Source organism: Vulpes vulpes, chromosome 15, assembly GCF_048418805.1.
Source record: "Vulpes vulpes isolate BD-2025 chromosome 15, VulVul3, whole genome shotgun sequence".
NCBI classification, from domain to species: Eukaryota; Metazoa; Chordata; class Mammalia; order Carnivora; family Canidae; genus Vulpes; species Vulpes vulpes.
In genome coordinates, this window is record NC_132794.1 from 84,733,518 (window position 1) to 84,748,828 (window position 15,311).

Consider the following 15,311-nt stretch of genomic DNA (forward strand, 5'->3'; position numbering starts at 1 on the left):
ATTCTATGTAAGACAAAGATATGAGCTTCCCAACCCTTTGCTTTATTAGTTCTTCATCTACTATCTTTTGATAACTACAGAAGCCCTTGTCTCTAATTTTAATTGTACCAGTTGCTGTCTGGAATTGCTGGAATTGGTGTGTAGCTATTAACCTGGTGTTTTCTTTCTCTGCTTTTTGGGTAGGGAACTGTGTCCTGGATTCTGCATGTTTTTATTTCTTCACTGATTGGTTTTACTAAACTGCCTTATAACTTCCTCCTATTTAAATCCTTGCATATTGCAGAGTCTTCTGTCCTCATGCTTGGTAGTTTAGCTGGTTATATAATTCTAGTTTGACTAGCTTTGTCCCTGATATTTTTCATGGCATTTCTCCATTGTCTTTTGGCATTCAGGTTTTAGGATCTGTTTTTTCTATATAATTCTAGTTTGACTAGCTTTTTCCCTGATATTTTTCATGGCATTTCTCCATTGTCTTTTGGCATTCAGGTTTTAGGATCTGTTTTTTCATTCTTAATATTCGGAAATGTCATGGGGATGTGTGGAAATGTGGGCTTTTATTTTAGTCACTTATCTCTTTACTTAGCAGCCCTCCTACAAAAACTGTGTTTCTCAGTGTAGGAAGATTGTAATCTATTATTTTTTAGATAACTTTGTTCCCTCCAATTCTTATCTTCTCTTTTCTGGACTCATTTAGTTAGATGTTTGATTTCCCAGATTGATTCTTTTTATCTTTTATCCTTTCCATCATTTCCTCTTATCTTTTTTGTTCTGTGTTTTAGGAGACTTTCCCAATTTTATTTTTCAATGCTTCTATAAAATATTTTGTTAATTTAAATTTTTTAAGGAACCACTTCTGTTTTTAAGTGTTCCTTTGTCACAAAGTACTATTCTTTAAAAAAATGAATATATTATCTTTCAAATCTTCATGAGTATTAGAGGATTTTGTGGGGTGTTTTTGATGGGTATTTTCAGTTTCTTAAATTATCTGTATTACCCTTGAATAGATTTTTTTGTTCTTTATTTTGCTTATTCTCTTTTAATAAAGAAGGCACAGAGAGCTGATATGAGTTTACTTTGCTACTGTGTACACACCCTTTTCTTGGTCAACTGACCTACTCAATTCCCCTGAGTAGGAATTGACTGGGAATTTTTTTTAAAGATTGAGGATCATTTTGCCTAGGATTCTTTACCTTGGAGTGAGCAGGTATGGAGCTAACCATGAGATTGTGGCCTCATCTCTTCAGGGCCAACTTCATGTATGTGGGACCTATGCAGTTGCAGGGGATCTAGAGTTTAGAAGGCTCCTGCATGTGATTTGGTGCTCGGCTGTTGTTTTCTTGCAATTCTTAAAAATTTTTCAACAAAGGGCCCCACATTTACCTTTTGTACTGAGCTTCATAAATTATGTAGCCTTCTCTGCCTCTCTTTCCATTATTATCACTCCATGCCAGAATGAGCAGAGCTCTTTTTCCCTCTCTTCCTCATCCCTTCCACCAATGCCAGAAGCCTCAGCTCTCCTCTAAATGTTCATTATGTAAATTGCCTCTGCTCTGTAGGTAAGAGATCATTGGCATAGTTCGAGAAATCATTAATTACCTTCCTTATTTTTCCATCTCATTTCTCATTTCTGTCCTCTCTCACACATCTCATTTCTGGACCTCTCCTCCACAGCTGACTCTCAGGTCCACTGTAGTTCCCTGTTAGCAATTAATGGGCAGGATCTTTCTCTTCTTTGTTTCATCTACTTTCTGTCTTCCAGAAATAATCTCTTTATGAATTCCCCAAGCATTTTCATTTTCTCCACTCTTAAACATTTATTCCTTTTTTGCAATTCTGTGCTTTTTATTTCACTTCTATCTCAGGGCAGATGGGAAGCAAAGACATTAACTTAATCTACCATCTTGATTCTGAACAACCTGCTTCCTTCTCTTTGAAGTAAAATGATTGGATTAAGTCATCTCTAGGGTCCTTATATATAATACTATGTTTCTGAGTATCATTATTTCATACAGTTGTAAAGCCCCAACCTAACATAGATTTATTTATTCTGGCACCTTATTTCTCTTTTAGCCCTACCCTTTTATGTTCTTTATTCTTTGGTTCAAACTTTCTTCTGAGTTAGATATATGGGTTTACATGTCCTTTTACTTGACTGAAAATTGTAAAGGAGAATTTTAATAGTCAACTGTACAATCAGAGGTTTTAATCACCCTCTCTTTCATGTGACACCAGAAAGAATTATATAAAAAATACAGATTGTAGTTTTAAAATCATAATACAGGCAGCATTGAATACGCTTTAGTGCTTATCAAGTGAAAACATAACCGTATATTGTATATATATGCTTACAAATTGGTTTTCCTTATTTGGATATTAATTTTAAATACATATAATGGTAATAATGAATCACATTGATCTGATTTTTTGCCTATAAGTCATAAAAATGATATGATGTCAACTATGATGAAAGCATACCAAGTCCTATGACTTACATGGCATTCATGTTAAATGTTGTTGCCAGACTTTTATTGACTTTTATTGGAAGTTAAATCTAGAAAGGACTTAAGAGATTATCTGGAGTCTAGTCCAGTCTTCCAGAAGGGTGAATTGTCTGGCTAAACACAGTTGCCAGCCCCCTGCTTACTAGGGTTAATTAGGATGATCGAGCTGGCTATTCCTCTATTACTGTGTGTGTGTGTGTGTGTGTGTGTGTGTGTGTTTAACTTATTGGGTGTTTGGTGAAGAGGACAGCTTCCCACACAGAGGGGCAGCTTTAATGTAGGCTATATCGGATTTTGGGCTGCCACTAATAAATAGATTTTGAATTTCATTGACCTAATATATAATAAGGTTAAATCCATGTTTCAGGGTAAATATCTTTTTCTTAAAAAAATAATGCTTAAATATTATATAGTTTATTATCAGAATTTTAGAAGTAAATTAGATAATTTTTAAAAATTAAACAGTAAAAAAATTAAAACTGGTAAAGTTCTTGGTATTTTAATACTAACTACTTGATTAGGTAAACAAGTTTGGAGGAGGATTTATCGGATTGGTATTGATGTAAAAATTCACATACAAATCTTCAAAATAAAATGATCACATTTATGTAATAAATTACTGCCTTTAAATTATAGCAAACACAGAGCCAGCTTGCTTGTTTTGTAGTGTATTTTGCTACTTTTAAACACTGCTTCTACTGCTATTGGAATACATTTTCCTTTTTTATTTGATTGCCTGGCTGACTTCCTTCTCAGACTAACAGCAGTGATCATGCAGCCATGACGGTAAGTAAATACAAGCCAAAGCTAGCATGTGAATTAGATAATAGTGAACTTCCTGCAGGCTTATTTTTCTCTCCTTAAGTATTAATAGTAAATCCTAATTATTTGGGCAGTATTTTTCATATGATTGTAGTTGTGTGGAAAACCGCATTTGAAGGCAACAAACAGTATTTATTTTGGTGAAGCATTCAGAGGGATTCTCTGGCACTTGATTGCGAAAGTTAGTATTATGGTGCATCTGTGGTGAGTGCAGTGCTTTGGGAAGCCTCTCTGGTCACCTCATGCATGACAGGGCACAATTTGCAGATATTTTCCTCATCTGTAAAATGAGATCAATAAGAGTACATGCCCTATAGACTTTTGTGAAGGTTAAATGAGGTAGTATACATAAAATATTTAGAAAAGTGCCTGGCATATAATAAACACTAAAAATATTAGTTATTATTATTACTTATAAGACTATTTATGCTTTTCCTGAGTGCCTTTTCTCTACAGACCTTTCCCAAACTCCACTTGTAGAAATCTACCTTGGTACGTAACCAAGTATGATTCATGACCTAGTGTAGATTTTTCTTTTTCACTCCAAACCCAGTACTGCTCTCCTGAATTGCCTTAGTTTTTATATTTTTTCATTACTTCATCATATTTTGCATTTTACTGTGTTTCTTGCTTCATTCCACCTCCAGTTGTGAGCTCTTAATGGCCAAAATAAAAACTCATAAGTATTTTCTGAGTGTGCAGATATTAAAAACTGTTACCTTAAAAAAAAATCTCAACTAGCTTTTGGAATCTAAATGTTTCTAACATTTCTGTTCCTATTCCTATTATTGAAATTCAGATTTTGTTTATTATAATTGTTTTCTAATTAGTGTCTGCCAGTAGTCTCTCCTCACTTCAGTTCATCATACATACCAGTGCCAGATTATTCTTTCTAGAGCACAATCTAATCATATTTCCCTGTTGAAAAGCTTCAGAGTCTCTTGCTTATCTAAAGTAGAAATTTTACAGGCTAATGAAAAGAAGTTATGTCAGCGTATTTCCTGACCATTGCTCAGCATGGGTATTCAAAGTAGAAAATTCATTGTGTCCTGGATCTTTCATTTTCTACCTTGGCTTCATTTATAACTGTAAAAATACTGACTCACTTCCTAAAGCATCTTTAATACTAACGCTCTTCCCAAAGCATTTGCTAATTCCACTTAACCATATGTGGATACTTTGTCCCACTTTTACATTACTGTTTATATTTTGTCATATTACTATAGCTGTTTGAAGACTTGCCTTCTTTCCACTATTAGAATTTAATCCCTTTATGTCAGGAACTATTATCCACTCATTGTATCTTCTGTAGCACCTAAACAATATTTTACACAGAAGAAGTGCTTGATAAGTATTTTTTAAGTTAACAAGAATGAAATAGTAAAGAAATAGACTGTTATAAAAATCATTTTCTTGTATGCATTGAGTGTAAAAAATATACTTCAAGAATCAGAATTTTTGAATCAAATTTATTTGTGAAGTATAGAATACTTTCTAGTTTTGAAGAGAAAGTTTATAGTCTTATGCACAGGAAAAAATTTGGAAAATGTCTGTATGAAATTTATTTAGTACAGGTGGTATCAGTACTGATTAAAAGTATTTGTCTGTTTACTCTTTCCTTGCACATCTCCGTGAAAGAATAACATAATAATTCAAATTACAACTCTTTTCACACCTGTAAATTGAGTAGTGATTTAAACAAAATAAAAGACCTGAGATAGTACCAAAATAATGGTTGTGAATTCCCAGCACTAAAAACACTGAAGAGATAGATCCTCAGGCTTTCACTTCAGCCTTTTCTTCATTTGTGTTAAGTACTTCGAAAGCTTGCTTACAGGTTTCCAGCAGATAAATCATACACATGTTCAAAATACAGAAGTCATGTTCAGAAGTGATACTGATTCTGCTGTCCAAAAAAGCCCCTCAGATTGTTTCTTGTCCTCTATTTAAGAAGGCAGGGATAGATTTGAGGATCAGGTTTATATTAATTGGCATAAATTTAAAAATGTTTGGCACTTGAATATTCAGTGTTTTGAAAAAGTTACTTATATGAGATAGTTCTTTGGTGATAAATGAACTAATGATAAATGTCTAATGACATTTTTGATATCCTTTTCCATACTTTATAAAAAGTTAATTCAATTAAGTACAAACTAGGGCAGCCCGGGTGGCTCAGCGGTTTAGTGCCACCTTCAGCCCAAGGCCTGATCCTGGAGACCAGGATTGAGTCCCATGTCAGGCTCCCTGCATGGAGCCTGCTTCTTTCTCTGCCTGTGTCTCTGCCTCCCTCTGTGTGTGTGTGTGTGTGTGTGTGTGTGTCTCATGAGTAAATATTTTTAAAAAGTACAAACCAGTAATGGTACATTAGTGCACTGGAGATAATTAAAGAACTTTGAGAGAGAATATAAATGAAAAAGCTGAAAACAGCCCACTCTTAGAAATAGAATTTGTATTTTTTCTTAGGCTTTTTATTTTTTTAATTTGTAGTTTTTTAAGTAAGCTTTACACCCAACATGGGATCTGAACTCATGACCCTGAGATCAGGAGTTAACATGCTCCACCAAATGAGCCAGCCTGGCCCTCTTATGTTTTTTCTTAAGCTTTTTGTTAATGTAATAAAAGTTAAGTGATTGTCACTACTGCAAGTTAATTGAAAAAAAAAAAAAGAATCTCACTTTTTAGTTGAAAATGAACATAGTTGAATTTTATAACTTTAATCCTTTCAAGTATTTATTAAATTGATGCTAGCCAGCATCATGGTGAGAGATTTAATTGCATTAAGTTGTATTCTGTGTGTGTGTGTGTGTGTGTGTGTGTGTATAGCATAGCACACTTAAATATTTCCTGCTGTCAAAGGTTGTAGGAAACAGCATTTTGATTCAGGGCATAATTGGAAGAAGTAGTAGTGATAAAAGGCTTTTAGTTTAGAAGGAAACACGTGAGAGATTTAGTAAAAAGCTTATGGATTGGGAGAGAACTCTAAGACCTGACCAGTAAGTAACAGATCAGGGAGATATAAATGAAAATAATTAGAATGGATTATTATCAGCCCATAGACTAAATGTATGTATATGTATACAGATATATACATATGTACACTTAAAAAGATTCTGTAACTTTACTCTTTAACAGCTATCAGTGAAATAGACTGTATCATTGGTGATGGCTTTATGAGCAAGGTACCATTCTGAACAGGAAGAATCAGTACTAAAAACAAATGAAAATGCAGTGTCTGGCAGCTTTCCTACCAGGTGGCAACAGAGAATTCATGTTAAGAAAGTTAACTGAATTTTTGCAGAGAGGAATGGTAAATGGTATCTAGGAATGCAAATGGTATCTTCCCCTTTAAACTTGTATCCCACAATGGAAAGAAAAATATAGAAGATAATTTTTCCCCAAAGTTAAATGGACAACAGTTGAAATGGGATGATATTTACATATTTAGATAAATTAAAATAAATTAATTAATTTAAATTTAATTTAATAAATTCATTAATTTTAACTTAAATTTATTATTCTTCTTTTTTGGTATGTTTTTTCCTATTTAGGGACTAAAATATGTGGTTAAGAGATTGAGTTTGAATTATGTTTTATGAGCAAACAAAGGCAGCAAAAAAGGAAGTCAGATCCTCTAAAGAGAAAGATAGGAGATGGTAAGCACAGATGGAGTTGGAAGTTTCCTGTCTAAGCCTCTATCCAGTGATGCCAAAGAGCCTGTTTTTCTTTTTTTCTTCTCTGTATGGAGCCTACCAGGAAAGGAAAAGGGTGAAGATAGAGCTGATGGGAGAGGTAGAACAGCCTTAGCCTTGGTGCATTTATATTTACAGTATGTTAGCAGGTCAGAGATAACAAAATTCATCAGACCACCATGCTGATACATACTTATAAAAAACTTATGTAAGGTGCTATATATGAAGGGAAGGAGATTGAACTTTGGGAAATCCCACCAAAGGAACATGTTCAGACAAATATGAAATATAGGGAGTGAATTCAGAAAATGAGCAACATTTTAATCCCTTCCTTTTCTTTCATTCAGGAGACTTTAGGCATTGTAGGAAAGCTGTCATGTTCTTTTAGATCTTTTACTTATGAAAATTGGTATGTTAAATGTAGCACTGAGATTAAACCTCTGTCAGTTCTTTGGAAACAAGAAGAGAGCAGTTGGCAAAGGCCTACTATAGATATCTGTAAGGACTTACTCTTTACTCTGAGTATTGCTGAATGTCATTTGCAAGATTGTCTCTAGAAAAAAAAAAGGTAATTAGATAACTTACCTTGATCACTCCCTCCCACTTTGTATAGGTTTTGTCTTTTTAAAATCTATATCCTCCCTCCACTTGATACCTCTCCCTTACTCTTAAAAATCCCATTCCTCAACTGGAAGTGAATCTAAAAGTACCCAAACCCCATTCCCACATTCTAGGACAGCCCTGTGAAATTACTTATTCAGGAAGTCCTTGACATTCTGGGTGAGTATACCCCAAAACTTTGAGGTACTGCTATGCCATGTAATTTCTTTCAGAAAATGCTGTGAAATATAACTGAAAAGTATAGACTTCAACAAGAGTTATTTTATCCATGTCAACTAACAGAAGACAGCAGAGCCACACTGAGTTGGGAGGTTGGGACTTTGTATTCAGTCTCTGAGTGATAGATACCCCCCATACCCATTTCATAGAGCATGTTATTCAAATATGTGCCTCAGCAAATGAAGCCCTACTTGTACTGGACTCTGAAATTCTTAAAAGGTTGAAGCCTAAATTTCAATCCTTGAATAACAAAGGCCTGCTTTGCACTATACTTTATATATATGGCAGCATTTATGATATGTCAGCTACCTGCCTACATATATTAATAAGAGAGTCATTTGGCTTGAGTGACATTTGTCCATTTTACTGTCATCTGGAAAGTACTTATATTGTCTAACGTATTAGTGATTCTGGCAACTTCTTTGCAAATTTTAATTTGTACTGGGATTGCAAACTGTAGTACATTTTAATGATTAAATAGCCTTAATACTCTAAGCTGGATGCTTATGTAAAGAAATGAGGATATGACTCTGCTATCAGAGAGCTGTTGCTTTTAGAACCGTTCTTGGGATGCTCCAGTATTTCCCTCTTAATTCTGTGACTTAGCGGTAGTAATCAGTCACCACAGGGAAAATTACAGCTCATCTTTAACTTCCCCTGCTTTTCTTATATTTGCCAAGTGAGGAAACTTATAGAGCCCTAATATTTTATTGCTTCCCTACTTAACATATGCCTAACTGCCCAATTTTCTATTAACAAGTAGATATAAGAGGAATAGGGACCTGGGTGGCTCAGTGGTCGAGCATCTGCCTTTGGCTCAGGTCCAGGTCATGATCCCTGAGTCCTGGCATCAAGTCCCACATCGGGCTCCCTGCATGGAGCCTGCTTCTCTCTCTGCCTGTGTCTCAGCCTCTCTCTCTCTCTCTCTCTCTCTCTGTCTCTCATGAATGAATGAATAAAATCTTAAAAAAAAAAAAAAAAAAAGAGGAATAATGCCTGTCAGCTTCCACACAACATAAACTAGCTTCCTCTTCTTGTCAGTCTGGGCAAAAGTGCATGCAGCTTTCACCATTTTATCTTGATTTCTGATATTCTCAATTGCTTGGAAGCAGAGGCATTTCTTTAAAACCTTGACTTCTTCTAGACTTTGCTTTGCTTGTCTTTGCATTCTCTTTCCACCTATTAAAGGTAAAACAAATTGGAAGATAGCATGGACCTGCCATAACATCAACAGTGATACTTACAGAAAGCTAAAAATCTGGATATTACATGTCATCTAAGGCCATGTTCAAAAGATTAAAAAAAAAATCAAAAGGCCACCAAAATTTGATGAGCCCAATGGTTGGAATAAGGAAGTTTTGAGTGTAAGAGAAATTGCCATATATTATAACTGTCCTAAAATTTTCCCAGTTTGGGGAAATTTTTTTCTTGACTTTAAGATAATTGTGTTCTATTTAATCTGTATGCGCGTGTGTGTCCCCATGTCTCCGGGAGCACGCATTTATGTTAATCTCATATCCTTATGATTGGGAATTTTTAGGAGAAAAGCCTGAAAGGGGAGAATGTGAATTTATACTTCACTGCAGAGATTACGGTTTACTGATGTGGTAACCACCTCTTGTGGGGTTAAAGCTACTTTAGGTAGGGACAGAAAGAGTATGAGAGGAATATAGAAGTCTAAAAGAGGTATTTTGGAGAATGTTGAAGGTGTTTAGAGTTGGGTGTATTTCGATAGACCTATGAATGTTTTTGGCATAATCTCAAAAATCTATCTTCAAGATAGTGTTAAAATTGTTATTAAAACTCACTGAAGGAATTCATCTTGATATTTAAACCTTTATAACTCATCCATTCTGTATTGGGAATGAGACATTTCAGTGTTACATATGTCAGTGTTAGAGTGTTCAGCCAGAAGCCTATTTTACTAGAAAAGAGAATCTTTGTGCATTTGTGAAGTCATTTTAGGGAAATTTTCATATTTTATACTAATGTTTTAGGTATGTTTTTTCCTGACTTAATCAGGACTTTTTAACATATTATTAAAATAATTTAAATTAAAAATTAATTAATATAAGAGCAAGATGTAGTTTTATATAATAAAACTGTAATGGTTTTTTTTACTGTAATGGTTTTTATATAAAAACAGAAGATATAATAAATTTCATAAGTTAAAATACCTACTTTTTAACTAGGCATCTTTTTTCATATATCAGTTAGGAAATTGTTTCTAATTTTAGTGTTTACTTCACATTTGATGAAAGACCTCACTCTCTTAGTCAAACTATTTGTCTTAAAAAAGGCTACATTGTTGGCCTTTGGGAGACTGACCAGTTCATCAATGCTTCCCTTTCTCTTTTGCTTTAACTCTGAAAACACTATTTCATCGTCTTAAGTGGAATTTATGTAGCAAACTGAGAGGCAGTGAGTTTGAATATTATGGCACTATTATACCACTTTAATTTAAATAGCTTAAAAAATTAATAACAAATAATTGTAAAACACCATACAGAATCAGAATTAATTAATAAGTTCTTTTGCCAGTGTTAGATTTAATATTCAAATCGACCATGGTTTTATTTGTTTTCCAGATTTTTCTGACAAGAGTTACATAACCTTTTAAAACAAAATCTGTTACCAATTTAAAGAATAATAAATGCAATGCACAATATTTTTGAGTCTATATATTTCTTTTTACTTAAATAAAAAAGTAGTTTATTGTGCAAAGTTGACCTTTTGTGGGAATATAAATAAAGTAAAGTGGATTCTCCTGGGATCATTAAGGAAGGGAGACCAATGCAGAAAGAATGGTTGTGATTTCAAGAGCACATTTTTATGTTAAATGTGGTTGAGAAAGAATGAAAGCAGTATTGAAAAATGGTTTCAAATAATTACTGTTGAAATCAAACCTTTCTTTTTTTATTAGATCTTTGAAATAAGAGAATGGTGAGACAGAAATGAAAACTTCAAATGAAAATTTAAATGTGTCAAATTAGTTTTTAAGTATTCTACATTTCTTCTATTGTTATGAGTAGGTCTATCAAAATATTACTTTGAAACCAAAACAGTTTTGAGCCAAAATCTAATAAAATCTGTTGTATTTTTGTTACCATGTCATTTTGTGGTGTTTCAAAGGAAATGGAGTATCTTTATCCTAATCTATAATAGTAAATTATTTTAGAAATTTGGCTTGACATACAAACAGATGTGTTTTCTTGAGTCCTTTTAAACTGAGGGTTAGTGGTTTGTGGTTTATTGTTCCTGTGATTGGCATTAAAAGCTTTATTTCACAGCTTGCAGTGAGGGACTATAGGGTAGAGAGTGGCTGTGTTCCACAAACTAAATTCAAAAAGTGTCAATCAAGGTCTCACATAGGTTGCTTAGAGAATGAGTTTTCTTACTGATTTCACCAAATGTCGCCTCATGCTGTCTTTGATTGGCACAGCCTGGCAGGGAGGATGGATGAATCTGTCACCGACTGGTTAATTGTGTTGCTGGTCTCAGTCTGACATCAGGTCTTTGACTCTTAAGTGGCTCAATACAAAACAAATTAGCAGATTGTAGTCATATTTCTCATTCTATATGCTTTGACTTTGTTGAATGCAGTCCATAAATCATATTGACTGACACACAAGTAAATGATGAAAGCTGCTTTTGAGACATGGATCTAGAAAGCAGCACTGTGAAGGTGCCATGGAAGGATGCATATGGTTGACCCTTTGGGAATTTCCTAGGAGCCAAATGTCTCCTTACCACAATTGTTCTTAGAAGAAAAGCTTTGGGGTAATGCAAAAAGGATCTAATATGTCAGCAGATTCTCTTTTACAAGTTCCTTTGAAATCTAAGAAGTTTGTCTAAGGGTTTTCTCTCTTTGCAAGTTGTTTTTCAGCAAAATGTTAGAGGAGGGTAAAAAAGGAGTTACCTTTAAAAGTTTGGCAGGTGTTTTTACTTATTGAACTTTGTGTTAAAGAAAAAGAAAATGTTAATAGTAGTTGCAATTAATTTTTCAGATGAAGGCTGCAGAAATTCCTACGTCCTTGAAATTTATTCATTATTTTGGTTTTGTTTGTTAAAAAACAGCATTTCTAATGAAAAAGGCTAGTTTTTAAAGATAGTTGCAAACGCACTTAGATTACTTTTGTTCTAGAAAATGATAATATTAAGAATGTCCACAATAATAGTAATAATAATGTTCAGAAAGGGGTGTTCTGGTTATACCAAAGTGTGCCAAGGGCTATAGGCATCAGAAATGAATTGCCAAAGGTGTTTTTTGGATGTGCAAATATTTGAAACTTAAAAATTTTCTCTCTAAATATAAGTCATAGATGGACTTAAGGATATTTGTGCATATTTTATAGATAGGAAGTAAACATGTTAAAAATGTATTATTTTATAGAATATAACTTTTTAAATATTTAAAGAATTCAAACCTTTGATATTAACTTTAATTTTGGGCTTTGGAAAGACTTTATTTCATTTGAAAAAATTTTTTTTCATTTGAAAATTTATAAAATATAAGAAATATTTTAATCTTATATCTTTGAGAACAATAAGCCTGTATTTAATATGCATTTCAGAAGAAATTTGGTGTTAGGGTTTTATTATCATATATATTGTTTAAACAAAAAGCTAAATTTGCAAAAAAAAAAAAAAAAAAAGCTAAATTTGCTCGCGCACTCATGTATATGTGTGTGTGTGTGTGTGTGTGTGTGTTTTCATTACTTATTTCCACCAAGATTATGGAACAGTCTGTATTTCTGTACTCTTACCATCATTTTTGGCTCCAGTACTGTGGTTATATAGTCACTTCTAGCATCTGAACCCATGTTGAATTTTAAATATCACCTTAAAATTAAATTACTAAAATTGTGCAGTGTGTTTACTTTTGAAATGAATATAATAATAATTGTAGGGGGCAATTTATTAATCTTTTGCAGTTGGTATATTACAGGGGCAATGTAAGTAGGACATGGAGCTGATTGGATGGAGAAGTACATGAAACTAAAATGCAATAGTTGTTCCATTAGGTCAAAATTACATTTCCATTAAGTATTTTTCAAGCCTACTATATGTGATTAAATGACATGTCATTGATTTCTCCTTTTTCTATGTTTTTGTCCCCCTCCCATTCATATTGATATGGTGCTTGAGGAATGGAGCTGCATGTCTCCCAGACTAATTCCTCTTGGGTTTGAGGGATCTTGAAGCATGCTGGGTTTTGCATTGTTTGTTACATTCTTTTTTGGCAGTTCATCAGTATCTGTCAAATATATTGTTTGCATTGGCTTTTATCTCTAAAGTTTTTGATTAAGAAATTAAGATTCCATTTCAGATAGTTTTTCACTGCTAAGTTTCTGAATGCTAAAGACATATTCATAAAAGCTGCTTCATTTCTAGTCTGACTTTAAATGTGTAGTTTAATGAACAAATGTTCTAATAAACATCTTAAAAATATAGTTATGTTCTTTTCTTACAGATCAACTCTGTAAACATTTCTGTACCAATTTAGTGAAACATTTATGTTTAGATTTTTACATCATTTTGTAGCTTTATTGGCCTTTGTGAAAGTAGTAAAAAACATAATTATCAAATAGCATTGAGTAAATATTTATTAATGCAAATGAGGCAAAACATGACACATTTTCCAAAAGTCATTATTTCTGACCATATTTATAGATATTTGAATCCTATCACAGAAGTCAATCCATCACCAAGTCACATGGTGGTAGGTTGAAGAGAGCAATACTAGGAGCAGTGTTACACTAGAAAACTGTACATGAAAGAGTCTTTATAATATTTTAAACTTTTAATTGGAATACAGAATCCATTTAGATTAACAGTTTATACTAAAAGTGATGTTGTGTGATTCAGCTTTGTAATCTAGAGACTAAATACTAGAAATTATAATTTTTAAGAAAATATAGCCTTAAGACTATCAGTGAAAATTTATGTAGTTTTTAGGAGCTTACTGTAGTATAAAATATTTTATAATGTTATATATAGTGAAAGAAAAACACAAGTATTTGTAGTCATTTAATCACATATTTCTAAATAATCAGATGATTTAAAAACTAAATGTAGATCTGTAGATGATTTTGAAATCATATTGGTAGGCAAGCTCCCCTCCCCTCCAGCTAATTGAAGCTATGCTACAAACCAGTGTTCTAACTAGAAGAACTTATGATTCAAAATATATTTTTAATTTTAGGTACAGTTTAAATGAAAATAAATTATGTTGCTTATTAACTTTATTCTGACTTGATTATATAAAGCAGAGCTTAAAGAACATCATATGAATAAAATGTTCTGTCAATATAATTATTTTATGTCATAAATGTCATATTTTAACGTGCATTTTTAAAAATACTTGGGACATTTCAAGAGATCTAACATAATAATTCATGGGTTTTTTACTTGTCTTTTGATTTTCCTGGGTACAATTAGAACTTTAATGATATTTATGTTCTAAGAAGGACAAGTAAACAAGAATATAATTCTTAATTCTTATGCTAAAAAGTATAGCTGCTTAGAATACAGAAATAGAAAGGCCAGTTGATCACTGTTGTACCCCCAAGAAGACAATAAAAAGAATGTCAGATATATAATTTTTCTGATACTTTGTGGTGTATTTCTATGTTTGTTTATTTATTTATGTTTTGGTTTTAATATTTGTTTTAAACAGGGGAAAGTTGCTCAGACTGCTTGCATGTCAGCCTGCCAGCATCTGTCAACATCCTTAATGCAGATGCTATTGGACAGTGAGTTAAAACAGATAAGCATGGGAGCTGTTCAGCAGTTTAATTTAGATGTCATACAGTGTGAATGTAAGTACCTTATTAAATCTCATGCATTTCTAGGAATCTGTATTTAAATTATATGGGAAAAAAATGGCACATAAAAGGATGACTCAGAAAAGAGGGAAAAGACCTGAATCAGTGAAATTTTCAGCCTTTGAAGCAGTTTCTTTCAAGAAAAATATCTCAGTTTCAGTTTAAGGGCTCTAGCACTCCAGAAGCACTGAAGTGGTTCTATACAGACTGGGATAATTGAAAAGATGATTCATTTTTCTCCTTATTCCTTTTTCTGGTCATTATTGCCAGGACACTCTAAATACTGGTCATCAGTGGCTGAAATCATTCTAACTTGTCAACTTACTTTCTGGATAGGTAGCTTTTTGGATACTTGCTGCAGGGATAATTTTAGGACCCTGCATTCCAAACAAAGCTTCTTTTGAATTCTGAATTTTTGGTTCTCATTCCCCCTCAATTTCTTAAGCCTTTACCTTTGCCATTGTTTTTCACTGTTTTCTTTAGGTAAGAGCTGAGCAGATTCTATAATCTCTCTGTAATTCCATCCCGTTTTCTTTAGGTAAGAGATGAGCAGACATTAGCCAGTCTGCTTCAAAACTGGATATGCTGTTTGGTTATTAGCTTTGTAATATATACTTCTGAATGTGGGTTTT

General features: G+C 33.1%; 1 protein-coding gene across 12 annotated transcripts in view; it reads left to right on the forward strand.

Annotated features, from left to right (window-relative positions):
• The window catches only part of EXOC6 (exocyst complex component 6), a 352,011-nt gene that overhangs the window by 280,528 nt on the left and 56,172 nt on the right, over positions 1-15,311 (forward strand). For 11 of the 12 annotated variants that reach the window (XM_072739522.1, XM_072739519.1, XM_072739524.1 and 8 more), the window contains one exon: positions 14,532-14,673. In XM_072739522.1, the coding sequence (XP_072595623.1) occupies positions 14,532-14,673 (142 nt within the window). Of the gene's footprint in view, positions 1-3,257; positions 3,288-14,531; positions 14,674-15,311 lie in introns of all 12 variants that reach the window. The other variant, XM_025990711.2, reaches the window with a different exon arrangement.